This window comes from Urtica dioica, chromosome 6, assembly GCF_054948205.1.
Source record: "Urtica dioica subsp. dioica isolate 48M chromosome 6, U.dioica_male_clone48M_v1_H2, whole genome shotgun sequence".
In the NCBI taxonomy this organism is placed as follows: Eukaryota; Viridiplantae; Streptophyta; class Magnoliopsida; order Rosales; family Urticaceae; genus Urtica; species Urtica dioica.
In genome coordinates, this window is record NC_142761.1 from 7,098,329 (window position 1) to 7,118,711 (window position 20,383).

The following is a 20,383-nucleotide window of genomic DNA, read 5'->3' on the forward strand; positions in this document are numbered from 1 at the left end:
GTTTTAATATAACCCATGTATAGTAATGGATAATATAATACGCATATGACTGTTGTCACAAAGGTATTCAATAAATTGCATCTAGAGTTAGATGGGGCTTTACTTGAAAGAGAGGTATAATTTTGCAAGTATGTTATTCAATGAAATTTAGTATTTCATATTTGTAGTCACATTTAATTTATCCATTACAATTGATCGCATTTCGAGAAGCTAGACGAGACTTCTCACAAAAAAAAATGCTATCTCAGCACTAAGGACGTTGTGTACAAGTAAGTGTTACGTAAACTGTTATATGGAGACTATTCCATGGACTGTAATGAAATGAAATTATATGACTTTTATCACATGAATACACGTGAGTGGTGGGAATGTTATGGAAACTGGACGCCGACGTTACATGCATTGGCCATTTGAATCTTGTCGCTAACTTATCATCATCTGGTTGCGAGATAAATTAGAGTACGTTTGCCTTGATCCACACCAAACAGAGCAACCACCTAGCGTACAAGATGCTCAAGAAGCTTGTCTTTTCCTAATACAAGATGAAGTTGCAGATCAGAGAACTGACTCGGGTTCACGATAACTCAACGGCCCGATAGATCTTTTGGATATTATCGAAAAAGATTTTGAATGTTAGGATCATGATTATGAAGAAGATGATGAAGTGCTTCGCTGGATTGACTCGGTTTCATTGGACTACAAAAATTAGAACCCGGGTCCGATAATAGCTCAGATGGCCCGAGAGCTTGAACTTGATCCGGAGCGTGTGGTGGCCGAGGAAGTTCCTCCTCAACGTGAATCTAGTGATAGTTTTGATTCCGATGACGGTGGTGGAGGTGGATGAGGTCGAGTACCCCATGTCTTGATGAGTAAGTGCCGCCGATCCAAATTTGTAGGACAAGTCATCAACGCCATTGTTAGACGTAAATGACATAGCATCATTTATACTTCCGTCGTAGCCGCACCTATAACCTGAGTAAAAAAAATAGGGTGAAAACGGTCATAGTCTTTACCACTTCGTATGTATCCATCACCACTATAAAAACCTCCACGACCATCACCACCACCATCACTATAGAACTATCCACATCCACCATCACGTCATCACATTTTCAGGAATGTAAAATTGTAGTGTTTAAATCTTGTTGTGTTTGAGTAGGTCCATTTTTATCGTTATAGTACGTAAATGTAAGGGAACAAAATAGAATATGGCAACCAGAATTGTGAGAAGACCCATTTTTTTCATTAAAAAAAAACAATCATTTAATTGTTTTGTTGGATCATAAAAGTCAAAATTATGATATTTAAAGCCTTAGAAATATATAATAGACATCGTGAGTGACGGTCGGTGTCATAGGTTTTGAAATACAAGATAAGTTGTAGGCTTGAGATTGGTAAAAATAACGCCAGTACTTTATTTATATAATTATAAAAAATTATGATTAAAGATTTTAGTACTCTTTTATCATAATGCATTATAGAGTATTTGACACACAAAATCTACATTTTTGTGATTATGGTATTTTGGTTTCTTATCTTTTTATTTAGACCATTTTGGTCCCTTAACCTATTAATTTTGTAATATTCAATCATTTTAATTGACTTAAAACATATTTACAAAGTTAAATAGCTTCGTTATAATTTTAAAATTATCATTAAAATAAAATAATGCACTAAAAGTCTAATTTTTTTTTTTAATCTTTATCTAGTGTTTTAATGGTCAACATATATATATATATATATATATATATATATATATATATATTTAATTTCTTCTATAAAATAACAAGATATTTTAGTTTGAAAATATGTACAAGTTGTTTAGGTCAATGAATAAAATGTCGCCGATTTTCCTGAAAAGTCGGCCGGAAATTCCATTTCGGTGAATCACCGGCGAGCGAAAGGCCTGCGTGTCGTTTCCATCATTTTTGTCGTTCGATTTTCCAGGAAATGACGTGCCGTTTCTTCGGACGAAAATCGGTGACTGAGGAGGAGAGTTGAAGACCACACTCACGTCGGCGAAACTTGACGAATATCGACCTCTTCGATGTCGTTCCGGCGCGGCGGAGTGTAAAACTGTAACTATTTCGGCGATGTTCGACGACTGACTGCGAGGTTGACGTTTCTCTCCATGCAATCTTTTTCGTTTTTTTTTCTTAACCAAAGGCTGAGCGACTGGAGAAATGGAAAAATGGGGAAGATGTGAAAACGTGAATGAAGGAGAAGATGGCATATTACAAGCCCTAATGGGTCAGACTTAATATAAACCCCAAGAGAATAATATAAAGTCCAAGAGAGTAATATAAAGTTGTATTTACAAAATAATGAAGGAGGGAAGTAGAATTTGGTGGTTAATGAAGGCAATACGCTAGCAGACTAAGAATAATTTGGCTCTCTTATAAAAAAAATAATCAACAATCTAAAGTTGTAACATATGACAAGTTTTGTGGAATTTATAATTAAATATACTTAATCCTTGTAAATTTCCTAATTTCATTTTTCAATCTTAAATGCAATATATCTTTAATTATATTGGATATTTAGAAGAAAAAAAATTCAACTAAATAGACACAAGTTACATTGTCAAAAGAATTTGACACTAAGATTAATTTTCACACCAAATATGGTGTAATTTTTAAACCACTTTTTTTTTCCTAATGGTACAACACTATATCTTACTCTAAAAAAGAAAATTTAATAATATGATTTTTAATTAGACATTTTAATCAAAGGTGCTTTTAAATTAAGTGTCTTAATTTTATTAGTTATTTAGTTATGTCTAATTACATATATAAAAATATAATTGTATTTTATTTATTAATTATGTGTAACATATAGTATAAATCTATAATAAATTATTTTAAAATAAAAATAAAAATTATAAGATATATTATCATATGTATATATATTTAACATATTCAACAACATTATTTCCGTTCGGTTTTCCGTCGGCATGTCGGTTTTCCATCGAAAATGGCATTTCACTTGCCCTTTTCCACAATTTTTCCGTTCGGTTTTCAATCGGCGTGACGATTTTCCGTAAATCATGAGGCTCAAAACGGTAATAAAAATGGCATTTTTTCCCTTGGTTTAGGTGTTACAAAAAAAGAAGCAACATGCTACAAAATAAATAGTTTTTAGACCAAAATGAAAAAAAAAAAATTAATGACTAAAATATTACATCGATAAAAGGTTAGGGACTATTTCCATTAAAAAAAATTAAGCCGTTATTATTAATTGAAGAAATGATGACAAAAGCCCCTTAAATTTTAAGAAACAGCTAACATAATCACTATTCTTTATTTTGAACGGTAGAAATCTCTAAACTTGACAATTACACATTTCGTTGGTCCCTAATGCTATATATATGACGTTAAATTGTTAACATAATCAACATTTAAACGTTTATTTTGTAAAATAAATAAAAAAATAAATCATTAAAACAATTCAAACAATGAAAATAAAAAATAAAAAAAATAAAAAAAAAAACCTATTAAAACTAGAAAACTTCGAGCCCTAAATCGAAGTTCATCCCAAATCGACCAACCCAAAAGAATCCCAAATCGACCCACCCAAAAGAATCCCGATTTGAAATCCCAAATCGACCAACCCTAGACCAAAATTCCATCTTCTTTTGGTTCAATGGGTGATGAACAATCTTCGTCGTCGTTCGATGGCCACTCACAGCGCACTTCGAGGCGAGGAACCAGTGCCAGTCAAAAGTCGGTAGCTCACGGTCATATTGTGAATGGACTGTGCATGTGTGGGGTCGCGGTGGTGCAAAGGACATCGTGAGCTGATTTAAACCATGATAGAAGGTTCCTTGGTTGTTACAAGAAAAGAGTAAGTGTGTGTGAATTTTTTTTAGGTTTGTGAACTTCGATTTAGGTTTGGTTGTTTGTGATGATAGTTTTAGGTTAAATTAGGTCTGATTGTTTGTGGTTATGATTTTAGGATGCTGGTGGATGCTCAAGCTTTCTGTGGTTTGAACCAGACAATTGTGATAGGTCAATACAAGAAACACTGCTAAGAAGAATTAAGCAACTTGAGTTCGAGAATTGCCAATTAAGAGATCGAGTTTCAAGTTTGATGGAGTTTAGCAGCTCTATTCAAGTTGTGGCTACAAAAACAGGATATTTCTTTTGATTGTTTTCATTGTTTTAAAATGTTTTAATGTTTTATTTTTTTTATTTTACAAAATAAACGTTTAAATATGAATCTGTTAACAATTTAATGTAATATGGCATTAGAGACCAACGGAATGTGTAATTGTCAAGATTAGAGACTTCTGCCGTTCAAAATAAAGATTAAGGATTATGTTAGCTGTTTCCTAAAACTTAGAAGGACTTTTGCCATCCTTTCCAGTTATAAATTTTCGTCTTGAGAGACTCAGAACAATAGTGGTGGTTGATAAGTAAATATTCATTATCATCATGCCTTTTCTTCCCCTCTCCATTAATGCCTCAGAGCGTCCACAGATATTTATCACCGCTTTGGTCCGAGTCTTGACGAACTTATTGATCTTCCTTCATTGTGGTTGATATAATTTGGTTTATCGAATTTCGTCTGAAGACATCCATAAACCATAGAGAGAGAGAGAGAGAGCCTTGTTGATTCAGTACTCTGGTTCAGCTTGATTTTGTACTATAATTTATAACAGGTTCATAACCACCGTTGGTTGTTTGTCAATTCCTGTTTCTTGTTCTGTTCCGCTGTAGGTTTTGGGGTTCAAGTTATTGTGTCTTTTTATTTATTTAGTTTAGAGCACAAGAAGTTTATGTTAGGCCGTAGTTTATGATCGAAGTTACACTATAGATAATAATAGGATTAAGGACTAATCAATACAGGATTGGAATTTTTTTTTTTTTAAAAAGCGGCACCTAGAATTAGGTTGTGTTATCAGTTGAGTGGCCTTGATCATAATACTTTCAGCTTCCATGCAAAGCTGGAAATAATTTTTTCATAAACAAAACACGACAAGAAAAAAAAAATGTATCGAAATAAATATCAAGTAAAATTCCAATTACTAACAAATAATAAAATCCCTGAGTGGACTATTCTATTTACACAAGACAAAGAATGAAATAATAATGAATTAACAATTAAAGTACCACAAATGAATAAATAAAAAAAAAAAAAAAAAAAAGGTTTGTCTATGCATGTTTCTTCAGAGTGAAGAAAGGCTTGAAGTAGGCGAAGAAAGGCTTCTTCGGAACAGGAACACCCTTGAAAACCCACGCGATTGGCCAAGAAACGGACGCAAGGCCTACGCATACACCCCACTGCACCCAATCCAGCCTCTCCGTGTCAGCGAACTTCTTCAGAAACTCGACCATCAGAACCTGAAGAACCACAGTAACAACGATGATACCAATGAAGAGCTTGTTCCTGTGAATCCCCTTGAAGACGTTCCTCTTCTCCAGCTTCCTCGCGTTGAACTCGTTGAACACCTGGCACAACACGAAGGTGTTGAAGATGAGCGTGTTCTTGACTCTGTCGTTGACCCCGAAGATGGCTTTTCCTCTGAACTGAAGAACAAGCAGGACAGATATTTGATAAAATGCCTGAACGAGAAGGTTCCTCCACATGACGTTGGTGATCAGAGGCTCGGTCCGACCCACCGGCGGGCACTCCATGAGCTCGTCCGTGGGCTTCTCCGTGGCCAGAGCCAAAGCCCCGAGAGTGTCCATGATCAGGTTCACCCAAAGGAGCTGAACCGCCGTGAGAGGAACTTCTCCGGCGGAGATCGCCGCCACGAAGTTGATCACCAGAGCCGCCACGTTGACGGTGAGCTGGAACTGGATGAACTTCTGGATGTTGTTGTAGACGCACCGGCCCCACCGGAGAATGGTTGCCACGGAGGCGAAGTTGTCGTCGAGGACCACGATGTCCGAGCTCTCTTTGGCCACCTCTGTTCCTTGGATCCCCATCGAGAGACCCACGTCGGCTTCTTTCAGCGCCGGAGCGTCGTTGGTTCCGTCGCCGGTCACGGCCACCACGTGCCCGATCTGCTTCAGGCATTGCACCATCGTGAGCTTGTCTAGAGGCGAGGATCGAGCCATCACTCGGATGGTCTCGACTCGGGCTAGGCGATCCTCCGGCGAGAGTGACCGGAACTCGGAGCCTTCGATGACCTGAGAGTCGGTGGAGTTTTCGTCCAAAATCCCGCACTCGGCGGCGATGGCTTTCGCGGTGAAGATGTTGTCTCCGGTGATCATTTTCACTTCCACGCCGGCTCTCCGGCACTCCTCTACGGCCTTCTTCGCCCCGGGACGGCACGGGTCTTTGATCCCGACCAAGCCCAGCAGAACCAACCCGTTCTCTTCGATCTTATCGCGATCACCACCGTCGGATTGTTTCCCGGCAAAGGCGATGCAGCGGAGACTCTTTGCAGCCATGCCCTGAATCACGGCCTCGATCTCGGCCCTCGATCCGTTGTCGAGCTCTCTGACCGTCCCGGCCCGGTCTTGGAAATCGGAGCACATGGTCAAGACCATCTCGGCCGCGCCTTTCCAGTGGCTCCACCGCGTCCCGTCGGACTTCCTCTCCACCAACGCCCCGCTTCTCTTCTTCTCCGAGTTGAAAGTCGAGACCACCACCGCGTCGGTCCTCCTCCGAATCTCGTCCACGTCAGCGCCGACCTCCTCGACCCCCCACGACAGGATCGCCTTCTCCGTGGGGCTACCAGAATACTCGAACCCTAAACCCTGAACCCTAGACACAGCGCCGGTCGTGTTCATCGCCACGGCCTCGCCCAAAACCTCGGCGACAATTCTCGGCACAGCGCTGATAGAGTCGGTGCCGAGCCAGAACTCGGTGACCTTCATGACGTTCATGGTGAGAGTTCCGGTCTTGTCCGTACATATGACCGTTGCGGACCCCATGGTCTCGCAAGCCGAGAGCTTCCTGACCATGGCGTTGTCTGACATCATCCTCTTCATCGAGTAAGCCAAAGTCAGAGTCACCGCCAACGGAAGTCCCTCCGGGATCGCCACCACCACGATAGTCACCGCCGCCGCGATAATCTCCACCGCCGCGTTGGCTATATCGTCGCCTTTCGTCCTCTTTCCGTTAAACCTCTTGTTTCCCATCTCGTCCTTTGTCGTTCCGCTGAAGTATCGGGCGAAGAGGACGATCAGAACCATCAAAGCCACCGCGAGCCCGATCTTTCCGATCGCTGACGTCAGCTTGTCGAGGCGGGCCTGGAGCGGAGTCTTCTCGTCGCCGGAGACTCCGCTTATCTGACTCATCATCTGGCCCCACGTGGTGTTCATACCCACGGCCGTGACGGCCATTTTGGCGTAACCGTCGGTGACTTTAGTGCCGCTGAACAGGAATGGGTTTTGGCTCTCGTTGACCTCCACGTGGTCGCTCTCTCCGGTCATGCTTGACTCGTCGATCTGAAGAGAGTGGCCGGAGAGGAACAGGCCGTCCGCCGGAACTTGATCGCCGATCTTCAGGCACACGATTTCGCCGACGACGATGTCGAAGATGGAGATTTGTTGGCGGCGATTGTTGCGGATGACTTCGATTTGGATGTTGTCGCTGACTTTTGATAGTTTGTCAAACTGTCGGCTTTGTCTGTTGTGAAAAAAGGTTGTTTAAGAGGAAGAAGGAAACGAAAAACGGTCAAAATCATATAAAACAAAATAAAACTGAAATAAAATCATGCAACAGTATAGACGTGTGCACTGACCTACATGCACATCTTTATTTTTTATTTACACATTAATAATTAATTACTTCGAAATATACTTTTACTAAGATATAATGTTAGACCAACAAATAATTTTGGAATTTAAATAATAATGAACTAATTACCACGGAAACAAATTAATTGATGATACCAACCTTGCGCGTACTATTCAATATTCGTATTAAATATTAGGTGGTTTGAATAAATAGTTGATTTAAAGTTAAAAATTTGTAAAATAGCTAAAATTTATCTAAAATTAGAAGAATAGATAAAATGTGTAGTAATCATGTTTCAAAAACAAAATTAATTTTACGATTAATATTTTTGAAAATGATAAATTGCATAATATTTGTCAAAAATTTTAATCTTAGTGTAAAAAAAATATTTAATAATGTAATTTTAATGAAATTTGAAATATTTGACTATTTTGTTAATCAATTAATTTAAAATAGTTATTTTGTACAATTTTTCCTTAAATATTTTAATACATTAAACTGTTGTAAATAAGTTTAATTAAGGGCAGAGTAGATATCTAGCCATTTACAAACTTGAAATTGTAATATAGCCACAGTTTGGATAATTTTTGGTTATTAGCCACTTCAATTTATTATCTAATGTTTAAAGACTCTACTACCCTTCTTGCCCAATGACACAAATATATGAGAAAAAAATAATTAAAAAACGAAATAAATTACAATAACTAAGGACGCGATTAATGAGGAAAAAATTTAAGCATACACACAACCACTTACACCATTTAAAAATGAAAACCAAACGTCAAACCCATTCTTTCCAAAAAAAAAAAATCAAAGAAAAAGAAACCAAGCTCTAAATAAATCGCAAAAAGCCAAAAACAATAGCTTGATGAATAGAAAGACAAAGCGTTCGAAAAAAAGAGATTACGAACAATAACTGCATGTTAAAGGTTAAAAAAATAGATTATGAAATCTTGTATTGGAAGTGGATTATGAAAGCTAGTTTTCCCTGGTTTTCCAATAAGAACTGTTCAAATATTGAATGTTTTTTTCTTACGATCTTGAAACTGAAACTATAAAAAAAATATAAAAAAATACATGATAATAAATGGTAATATAATGATAATACACGGCATCTATACACACTAAAAATGTATTTGAAATATGGTATTGCATAATAAATGGTAATATAATGTTGTTAACCCTTTTAATGATAATAAATGGTAATATAGCGATAATAAATGGTAAGTCCATGATTTGTAAACTATCTCAAAATATAAACTGTCTCTACGAATGTGTGAAGCAAATTTACAACTGATTCTTAAAAAAAGCCAATAAAGTCGGTGTATATCTATTAATTATTTTAAACGTGAATTTTTTTCTCTCTAAACTAGCAAGTTTTTTTTTTTTGGCTGAAAATCAAACGTTAATGCACCTAACTCTGAAAAACCGTTTATAGTTCAAAATATATCATGTAACGCCGATTTGAATCGTGTTAGTATTAATCGGAACCGATTCCTAAAAAAAGAAGTTTTTCAATTACCGTGTCTCAAATAAACAAAATAAATCCACGTACATATTGGTTATTAGATAAAATGTAATATGGAAAAGGTTAAAAAGGAGATTTCATCCTAAACTAATTAGTGCCATGTCATTAAAATGGCTAGTTTTCTAAAAAAACTGAAACGTATGACATATTGAAATCCATAAGTTTGTGTAGGCCTAGTTAGTTAGAAAACTCTTTAATTAAAGACATATAAAAACAAAATAAAAGTGAGCAAAATTGTTCGCCGACCTACCTACAAGAAGTTAATATAATAATATCAGAATGTGTATCTATAATATTATTATAGCGTATAGAAATTACGTGACGATAGCTAATTAGCGTGGTACTATTTAATGCTAGCAAATAACAAAGAAACAAACGTAATTTTTTTAGAGGGAAATTATGTGTAAACTTAACCACGTCTATTATACGGAATTGAAATAAATATTAATTAATTTCTTAAACCCTAACCTGTAATTACTGATGGCAGAGACAGCAAGGACCAGGAATACGGCGATGAAGATACTAAGACCGTCGATCCAACCTTCTTTGAGGCCATGGACCTTCATTCCAAAGCCGAGAGATAAAGCAGCGCAGAACAAGAGAATGATGATAGTCAAGTCCTTGAAAGCCTCCCAAACGAAATGGAAAAAGCTCTTCGTCGGAGGCCTCGGATAAGTATTCGACCCGAACAGACCTCTCCTCCGTTCCACGTCGTCACCGTCAACGCCCTTCTCTGCGTCCGTCTCGAGAGCCTTGGTGACTCCATTGACGCCGTTGAGCTCTTCACGGAGCCGAGAGAGGTTCTTGTCTCTGACAATCTCGACCAGGCTCGTCTGGTAGTTTGGAGAATCGACGTCGATGACTGTGTCTGTGTAGGGTTTTATCTGTGGTGATGCCTTTTTGAGGAAGGCTCTGGAGCAATATATTGCGACGAAAGCGCTTTGCCATTTTTTCTGTGTTTTGGTTAGGGCTCTTTTATCGGTTCCGTCGAGTAAGAGATCAACTATGTCGTCGAAGTTCGCATGCAAAATGTTTGGCACCATTTTTTTTTTGTACGTCAAGAGAAAAAGCGTAACAAGTGTCAGTGAACTTATTATCGGTGTGAAAGGACTTGATTTGTGTTTTGAATGATATTCAGTTCACATTATATAGTTCTGGAAAGAGGAAAATGGTGAAATACGTAGAAAGCTCCGTTGAGCGGTTATTAGTACCATCGTAGAACTTTCCCCTCGTTCAGAAGAAATTCAATTAGTTTATGAATACACATAGATTATCTGTGTACATTTATTGAGCTTTTTTAGGGAATACTGTTTTTTTTTTTTTTTAATATTTTATGGGCATCTGTTATCACGTGTGAATCGATTCGTAAGATAACGTATCCAAATCACGTTTGACTTGTCAACACGGTGGCTTGTTGATGACATTTATCACGAGTCTCTATTGCTTTAATTAACTAATCTTCGCCGCGTCTCCTAAAATGTCGATCGTACAGTTGTATCAGTTATCTTATACATAAGGAAATCTTTTAACTTTAATCAAAATTAATTATTCTTTAAGTTGCAAGATTTGGTGTCCAAGATCCCTCCGATCAAAATAATCATATTATCATTTTATTTAGTTATTAATTTATATTTATTTAAAAATAAATTTAAATAATTAAAGTGACTTGTTTTAATTGGAAAGACACAAAAAAAGAATAGAAGGTATGATTTCGCTTTTGACAATCTTCTAATCTCATTGATCTTCGAGATGAAATTAAATGTTATTTATTTTTAAATTTTTCGGAGCACACGTAATTTCTCTGTGTAGATCATAGTGATTTTTTTATTTATTTAGGAGAGACTTTAGATAGGGAATTTAAAATCGATTTGTGAAATTATTAACAAATTACATTATGCAATTCTTATTATCTTAATGTTCAATCTCCAACCTCAGAGATCAAATATGAAATATAGATAGTGAATTTAATAAAAGAAAACGATTTGTGAAATTATTAATTAATAACTACATTACAATCTTATTATCTTAGTGTCCGATCTCCAACCTCAAATATTAAATATATATATATATATATATATATATATATCAATTAACGACATAAATATTCATTATTTTAAGATTTTCTTTTAATTTTTTGCGACACATAATTATTTAATTTTGCATATATTGTAATTATCTTGGTGTTGAAGATAGTGCGCCTGAAACTACTATGTTTAATACTAAATAAACTCCTTAGATAAGAGATGTGACCTAACAACTCCAATCCCATGGTATCTCGTGTTATTGCAAGTTCGGCAAAGAAATAAGATTTGGCCTTACATGTTTAAACGGAAGAGTGCAAGACAGATAAGCTCAACTACGCATAATTAATTTATACTGCAGACTCAATCGATCGTCCTCAAAAATCTAATCTATACTTGGATTTGATATTTGCTTAATGAAGGAAAAATGAACGAATTATATATGAACTTTGAAAGAGATAGAGATCGAGACAACGAGCATATATATATATATATATATATATATATATATATATATATATATATATATATATATATATATATATATATATGTATGCTCGTATATATATTGGGTGATTAGGCTATTTAGCCATTTTAAAGGTAAACTAGCAAAAAACACTACAACAAATACGACAATTACCGACGATTTTATTCGTCGGTAATAACCCATTAATCGTCGCTAAATGTATTTAGCGACGATTATTATCGTCGCTAAATGTCCGTGCCTAAATATATTTTGCGACGATTTAGTCGTCGCTAATTATTTACCGACGAGATTAGCGACGATAATTTCGTCCCTAAATGTTGTAACGAAAAGTTTTTTTTAATTTTGTGAAAGGTAATTAGCGACGACTTTTCCGTCGCTAATTCACGCGGGAAAATTTCCCTCGCGAATTAGCGACGGAAAAGTCGTCGCTAATACCTTCAGTGTTTTAATAATTAGCGACGACTTTTTCGTCGCTAATTATTATTTATTTATTTTTTTTAATTTTTTTCGTCGTTAATTATTAATTTTTTTGTTATGGTTTTTTGTTTATGAAATTCTAAAATGAAAAATCAAATAAAAACCAAATTATATTATCCAAATCAACAAATATGTAAAATCCGGTTACGTACGTTTTCGGTTATCGAGAAATATGTAAATAATAATCTATTATACACAAAATATCTAATAAAAAACTAGTCGCGACGTTTGCTTTGTCGTCCCGACGCTCGTTTTCCCCCTCCGCGACGTGAAACGCTCTTCTGCCGGCACTGTAACTCTGCAAGCTGCGGCAGAACGATGTGCTGATCAGTAGACTCACTTGGTCCGCCGGGCGTCGTCTGCTGGCTAGCGTCGCGTGTCCTCTGCTGGCCGCCTGTCGGAGTGTGGACGCCGGGCGTCGGAGTGTGGACGCCGGCCGTCGGAGTCTGCTGGCTGTGGGATGACGGAGCCTGCTGCGAACTCTGCGGAAATTGGGGCATGAACGAGCTAAGGTTGAGGTCGGGCACCTGACTCTGTATTGCCTCTGCGAACGCGGCGAGGGTCGATGTCAACACCTCCTGCGAGATATATCCTGGTTGCGACGTCCCAGCCTCCAAACCGTAGACTTCGGCGACTTCAGCCGCCATCCGTGCTCCCTGTGGCACCAAACGTCCGACGCCGGTCAAGTGATCAGTCCGCGAACCCAATAATATCGCGGATCGCCTGCTGCTCTAGGACGGAAATATCAACGTCCGCTCCTTGTTGCTCAGCCTCCGCTCGCAACGTGTTGAACCTATCGACCAGTCGATCCTGATATAATTAACTAGTTAGTATATATTAATCGAAAAATAAGACAAAATAAATGTAAACTTACATAACGTGCGGAGGCTTCAGGAGTCAGCCATTCAGACTTGTCGGACTGATGTTGGCGCTTGTAGTTCGCAAACAAGCTCTCGAAAGCGCCTGTCTCGGCGCTCTTCTGCATGTAAACAAAACTTCAAGTGTTAGATAATTTTAACGATTTGATGTATCATATAAACATAAAACTTACGTTCTTCATGCGGTGGGTCGAGAACCCAATCGTCCCATGTCGAGTCTTCGTCTTCTTCTTCGCGCGATTCCCCTTGTTCTTCGCTTGTATGGCCTGTAATATAAGTAAACGTAAACGTAAATAACAAATCGTTTAATAAAAGGGTAAACACATATTTAACGTACATGATTTGATTACCTTAAACTCATCGCTCGTATATCGATGTATCAGCGTCTCCCATTCGGTGTCGAGCTTAACGGTCCTCGGTTTCATCGACCGCGCCACCTGTACGCTGCTCTTGCAGTCGATGTCGAACCATGACCGCAAGGTATGCCTCCAATCGCGAAGACGAGTCTTCACGTCTCGAATGATTGCCGCATCTACAATCGCCTTCTTTTTCCCGGTTGCATCACCATCGACTCGAATGTCGTACTTGTCTCGAATCGCTCCTCGGATCTCGGCCTCCTTCGCCGGCCCCACGTTCGCATTCGTCCACCTTATTGCAAGTTCGGCAAAGAAATAAGATTTGGCCTTACATGTTTAAACGGAAGAGTGCAAGACAGATAAGCTCAACTACGCATAATTAATTTATACTGCAGACTCAATCGATCGTCCTCAAAAATCTAATCTATACTTGGATTTGATATTTGCTTAATGAAGGAAAAATGAACGAATTATATATGAACTTTGAAAGAGATAGAGATCGAGACAACGAGCATATATATATATATATATATATATATATATATATATATATATATATATATATACATATATATATATATATATATATGCTCGTGTATATATTGGGTGATTAGGCTATTTAGCCATTTAAAAGGTAAACTAGCAAAAAACACTACAACAAATACGATTTTTTTCGTCGGTAATAACCCATTAATCGTCGCTAAATGTATTTAGCGACGATTATTATCGTCACTAAATGTCCGTGCCTAAGTATATTTAGCGACGATTTAGTCGTCGCTAATTATTTACCGACGAGATTAGCGACGATAATTTCGTCCCTAAATGTTGTAACGAAAAGTTTTTTTTAATTTTGTGAAAGATAATTAGCGACGACTTTTCCGTCGCTAATTCACGCGGGAAAATTTCCCGCGCGAATTAGCGACGGAAAAGTCGTCGCTAATACCTTAAGTGTTTTAATAATTAGCGACGAGTTTTTCGTCGCTAATTATTATTTATTTATTCATTTTTTAATTTTTTTCGTCGTTAATTATTAATTTTTTTGTTATGGTTTTTTGTTTATGAAATTCTAAAATGAAAAATCAAATAAAAACCAAATTATATTATCCAAATCAACAAATATGTAAAATCCGGTTACGTACGTTTTCGGTTATCGAGAAATATGTAAATAATAATCTATTATACACAAAATATCTAATAAAAAACTAGTCGCGACGTTTGCTTTGTCGTCCCGACGCTCGTTTTCCCCCTCCGCGACGTGAAACACTCTTCTGCTGGCGTTGTAACTCTGCAAGCTGCGGCGGAACGATGTGCTGATCAGTAGACTGACTTGGTCCGCCAGGCGTCGTCTGCTGGCTAGCGTCGGGAGTCCTCTGCTGGCCGCCTGTCGGAGTGTGGACGCCGGGCGTTGGAGTGTGGATGCCGGCCGTCGGAGTGTGGACGCCGGCTGTCGGAGTCTGCTGGCTGTGGGATGACGGAGCCTGCTGCGAACTCTACGGAAATTGGGGCATGAACGAGCTAAGGTTGAGGCCGGGCACCTGACTCTGTATTGCCTCTGCGAACGCGGCGAGGGTCAATGTCAACACCTCCTGCGAGATATATCCTGGTTGCGACGTCCCAGCCTACGAACCGTAGACTTCGGCGACTTCAGCCGCCATTTGTGCTCCCTGTGGCACCAAACGTCCGACGCCGGTCAAGTGATCAGTCCGCAAACCCATAATATCGCGGATCGCCTGCTGCTCTAGGACGGAAATATCAACGTCCACTCCTTGTTGCTCAGCCTCCGCTCGCAACGTGTTGAACCTATCGACCAGTCGATCCTGATATAATTAACTAGTTAGTATATATTAATCGAAAAATAAGACAAAATAAATGTAAACTTACATAACGTGCGGAGGCTTGAGGAGTCAGCCATTCGGACTTGTCGGACTGATGTTGGCGCTTGTAGTTCGCAAACAAGCTCTCGAAAGCGCCTGTCTCGGCGCTCTTCTGCATGTAAACAAAACTTCAAGTGTTAGATAATTTTAACGATTTGATGTATCATATAAACATAAAACTTACGTTCTTCATGCGGTGGGTCGAGAACTCAATCGTCCCATGTCGAGTCTTCGTCTTCTTCTTCGTGCGATTCGCCTTGTTCTTCGCTTGTATGGCCTGTAATATAAGTAAACGTACACGTAAATCGTTTAATAAAAGGGTAAACACATATTTAACGTACATGTTTTGATTACCTTAAACTCATCGCTCGTATATCGATGTATCAGCGTCTCCCATTCGGTGTCGAGCTTAACGGTCCTCGGTTTCATCGACCGCGCCACCTGTACGCTGCTCTAGCAGTCGATGTCGAACCATGACCGCAAGGTATGCCTCCAATCGCGAAGACGAGTCTTCGCGTCTCGAATGATTGCCGCATCGACAATCGCCTTCTTTTTCCCGGTTGCATCACCATCGACTCGAATGTCGTACTTGTCTCGAATCGCTGCTCGGATCTCGGCCTCCTTCGCCGGCCCCACGTTCGCATTCGTCCACGTTGGGACCGTAGGCGAGATCTTGTCTCGGACGACCAACCCGAGCGTGTTCGCGAACGTTGCGAGATCCGGATCCATCTCTCGCTCTGGCTGCAAGAATGACTGAAACTCCTCGTTATAAATAACGACTTCCTTCACCCCGGGGCGCCCACGGCCGGTTCGATATCCTCGTCTTCTTCTTCGACGCCATCGCGTACGGGCGCCGACTCGCAATAATTCGGGAGACGGGCTAAGTAGTCATCCCCGCCTCCGCTGCCTCCAGCTCCTGTAGCCGCATCCATCTGAAATTCAAAACAAAATTTATTTAGTTATACATTCGTAATGATTTAAATCAGTTAATTTAGTAAGTAAATGAAAAACGTTATATACTATCAATCATCGTCGTCTGACAAATCATCTTCTTCCATCAAATCTTCGTCCTCAGTTTCTTTGTCATCGATAAACTCTTCTTCTTCAATATTTTCCAAGTTCACTCCTTCGTTGCTCACGGGCTCTGGTATCGCAGACTGATGACGCGTCGACAGTGAATCTAAATCTGACAGTTCTATTGACAACTTAACTGAAGACGAAGATTGACCAAGAATGAGGTCAATATCAGGAAGATCCCACACATTTCGATGATTACACTCTTCGAAGATTCGCCAATCAGGACCATTCAAGTTATCTTCCAAGTAGAAAATTTGTTTCGCCTGAGTTGCCAAAATAAATGGCTCGTCTTTGTACCATTCTTTTGCCACATACACGCTTGTCAAGTTATTGTCGTTGCGTGTCCTTTTCGTCGGATCTTGGTCACCGAACCAACGACATTGAAATAAGACGACACGACAATTGTTCTGATAAGTCAAGACAATGACGTTTTCTACTTGACCGTAGAAGTCGTGACCTCCTTCACTTGGTACACATACCCCGCTATTCTGAGTCGTTCTTCTGCTATCACGTTGACAGGAGATAAATTTAACTCCATTCACTACACAACACGTATACGTCTGTGGTGCGAAATGTGGTCCCAATGCCAATGCATATAATTTGGAGGATACGGGTAATCCTTCTTGGCTCATGCGAAATACCTACATATAACCATTAACGAGTCGGTTAGTGTCGAAGCGAGTTTAATCATATTCTTTAAGTTAGTCAAATTCATTTTCCCAAAACCATTTTGGGAACTCAAGTCGATGCGCTTCTTCAACATTTGGCCGACCTTCTAATTCCATGAGATCTATGTGTTCACTGAAATAAAATTCATGTTCATTTAATACATCACTTCGTATAAATAATTGAAGTTCATTTATTTCACTCATTTACCTCATGAAATCGTCGATTTCGTGACAATTTCGTAAAATGTACCACTCAGCGAGCAATCGTATATTCTCATCTAAGCGTATCGTGGTCATCTTCCCGTAAGGCCGACAACTTGATGACTGAAACACCGATAACTCCCGTTCGACACCTTCGAAGTTACACGCGACGTCTGTTCGTTGGGGCATGTTGAAACGATTCTCAACGCCTTCTAGATACCTTGAGCAGAATGTCAATGCTTCGTCTACAACATAGGCTTCGGCAATTGAACCCTCTGGTCTAGCTCGATTACGCACAAAGTTCATGAGCGTTCCAAGGTATCTCTCAAATGGATACATCCACCGCATATGAACTGAACCTCCGTTAATTGCCTCCTATGGTAGATGCATTACCAAATGAACCATGATTGTGAAGAAATCAGGCGGGAAAATTCGTTCCAGCTTACACAATATAAGCTTCACATCCTCCTGCGCCTTCTCAATGTCTGAAATTACAAGCGTTCTAGAGAAGATAAGTCTGAAGAAGTTGCAGAGCTCTATTATGGCATCTCGAATGGTTCGATCCAGAAAAGGACGAATAGCAGGAGCCAATAGGCGCTGCATAATCACGTGAAAATCGTGAGACTTCAAACCCGTCAACCTCTCGTCCGCGGTAACATTCTTCTTCAAATTCGCCGCAAAACCATCGGGAAATCTGACAGATCTCAAGAACTCAGTAAACCGCTTCCGTTCTGAAGGTGTCAGAGTGTATGATGAAGGCGGTTTCATCCATCTATCTCCTTCTTGGTACAAATGAAGCTCGTGCCTTATGTTCCAGTCCGCCAAAGTCAACCGCGCCTTATCTGTGTCTTTCGTCTTCCCCTCGATGTTCAGCAAGGTACCCAGAAGATTGTCGCATACATTCTTTTCTATATGAATTACATCGAGGTTATGCTTCAGCGTAAGACTCGACCAATACGGCAACTCGAAGAAAATACTTTTCTTTGTCCAATTCAACTCACTCGCATCGCGTTTTCGTCTCTTCCCGCCGAAGTCAGGGTGCTTCCCCGGGGTTGCATCTCCCACTAATCACAATTGTCGAAGTATGTCGCTCGCTGATTTTCTCACTGGTGGTGGTCGTTTCTCATTTCGTACCTTGTACAGTTTGCTCTTCCTCATCGGGTGTAACAACGGTAAGAATCGACGATGATCGCATTAAACAATCTTGTTTCGAGCCTTGAAAGATGGTGTGTCGTTGTTACACGTCGGACAAGCAAGGTACCCTTGACCACTCCATCCCGACAAACTGTTTCTCGCTGGAAAATCATTCACCGTCCATAGAAGTACGGAAAACAACCTGAATAGCTCACCGGTCGAACCATCTCTCAACACAACACCGGTTTCCCACAATTCCTTCAGCTCATCAATCAGCGGTTGTAAGAAAACGTCCATGTCTTTTCCCGACGCACTACGACCTGGTATAAGCAATGTTAACATCAAGTACGATGTTTTCATGCACAACCACGGCGGTAAATTGTACGCAGTCAAGACTACCGACCACATATTGTACGATAAACTCATGCCACCAAATGGGTTGAGACCATCGGCGGCAAGTCCAAGCCGGACGTTCCTCGGTTCTGCCGCAAACATGGGATATTTTCGGTCGATCTCCTTCCATGTTGCTCCGTCTACAGGATGTCGCAGTACACCATCCTCCTTAATGCGTTCATTCTCGTGCCACTGCATCTCTAGAGCTGTGTGCCGACTCGCGTACAGTCGCTTAAGTCGATCTTTCAGTGGAAAGTAGCGCAACACTTTATGCGCTACTTTTTTTCCACCGTCTTTCTTCAGCCACCGGCTCTCATTACAAACTGGACACTCGTCTAGATTGGCGTTGTCCTTCCAAAACAACATGCAATCGTGTTTGCAGACGTGAATCGACTCGTAACCCATACCAAATAGACGTAATTTCGCCTTTGCTTCATAGTGTGACTCTAGAATCGTGTTGCCGATCGGATGAGACTTTTTCAGTACTTTCAGTAGCTGATCAAATGACTTTTTCGTCCAATTGTTCATCACTTTCAAATGCATCAACGTGACAACAAAGGAGAGTGACGAATACTCCGTACAACCCGGCCATAATTCTGTGTTCAGGTCGCTGAAAAGGTCATCGAACTGTCCACTCTGGTATTCTGCATTCGGGTCAATACTGTCATCGTCACCGTCTACGTCGTTGTGATCTAAGATATCGTGTACAACATCAAACATCCCGCCTCTTCCTCTGTAATCCGTCTGATACTGCATTACGTCATCTTCTTCCTCCCCGTGAAAGTTCCACCTCGTGTAATTCCTCTTAAATCCTCTGATAAAGAGATGATTCTCTATATCAGGAATTTTTTGCATCAACACGTTGTTACACCTCTTGCATGGACACTTAACTCGTCATTCGACATTTACGTGTTGTCGGGCTATTGCCATGAACTCTGTCATGCCAGCCGCAAACTCAACGCTTAAACGTTGGCCCTCGATTATCCAATTCCTATTTGGATAACTCATTTTACCTATAGATTGAACATTTCAAAATTTAGTAGTTTTCGGATTTTATTTTATAATTTCACGATCCTACCGAAATTTCGGCAGAACCTCCCCTATAAACTTAACAACCCGGCATCAAGCCTTTAACTTTAAAACCTGCATAGAAACATCCTAAAACTAACAATAAATCGAACCTCAGTGGTTCGATTATTAAAATACATAATCCATAACCAACTAATTAAATTCACATTGTTATTCATTTTTAAATCCGTAACCAACTAATTAATTTCACATTTTTATTCATTTCTAAATCCATAACCAACTAATTAATTTAACATTTTTATTCATTTCAAATCCATAACCACCTAATTAATTTATTCATTTGTAACAAAAATTTAATACAATTTCAATTAATCCTAACAAAATTTCTAATTTACTCTAACAAAATTAATCCTAACAAAATTTCTAATTTACTCTAACAAAATTTCTAATTTTAATTAATCCTAACAAAATTTCTTAATTTAATAATTTCTAATTTACTAATCCAAACAAAATTTCATTTCATAATATAAATATTTATATATCTAATCCTAATTTATATTTATATATA

General features: G+C 39.1%; 1 protein-coding gene across 1 annotated transcript; it reads right to left on the bottom strand.

Moving 5' to 3' along the window:
• Positions 1-4,984: 4,984 nt before the first annotated feature.
• Positions 4,985-10,353, bottom strand: LOC149393193 (putative calcium-transporting ATPase 13, plasma membrane-type). Its single transcript, XM_089617542.1, has 2 exons — positions 9,689-10,353; positions 4,985-7,581 (listed from the first exon to the last, which is right to left on the bottom strand). Exons 1-2 carry the CDS (start codon positions 10,261-10,263, stop codon positions 5,154-5,156), a joined length of 3,003 nt encoding a protein of 1,000 aa, XP_089473668.1. The 5' UTR covers positions 10,264-10,353; the 3' UTR covers positions 4,985-5,153.
• Between the last annotated feature and the right edge of the window lie 10,030 nt (positions 10,354-20,383).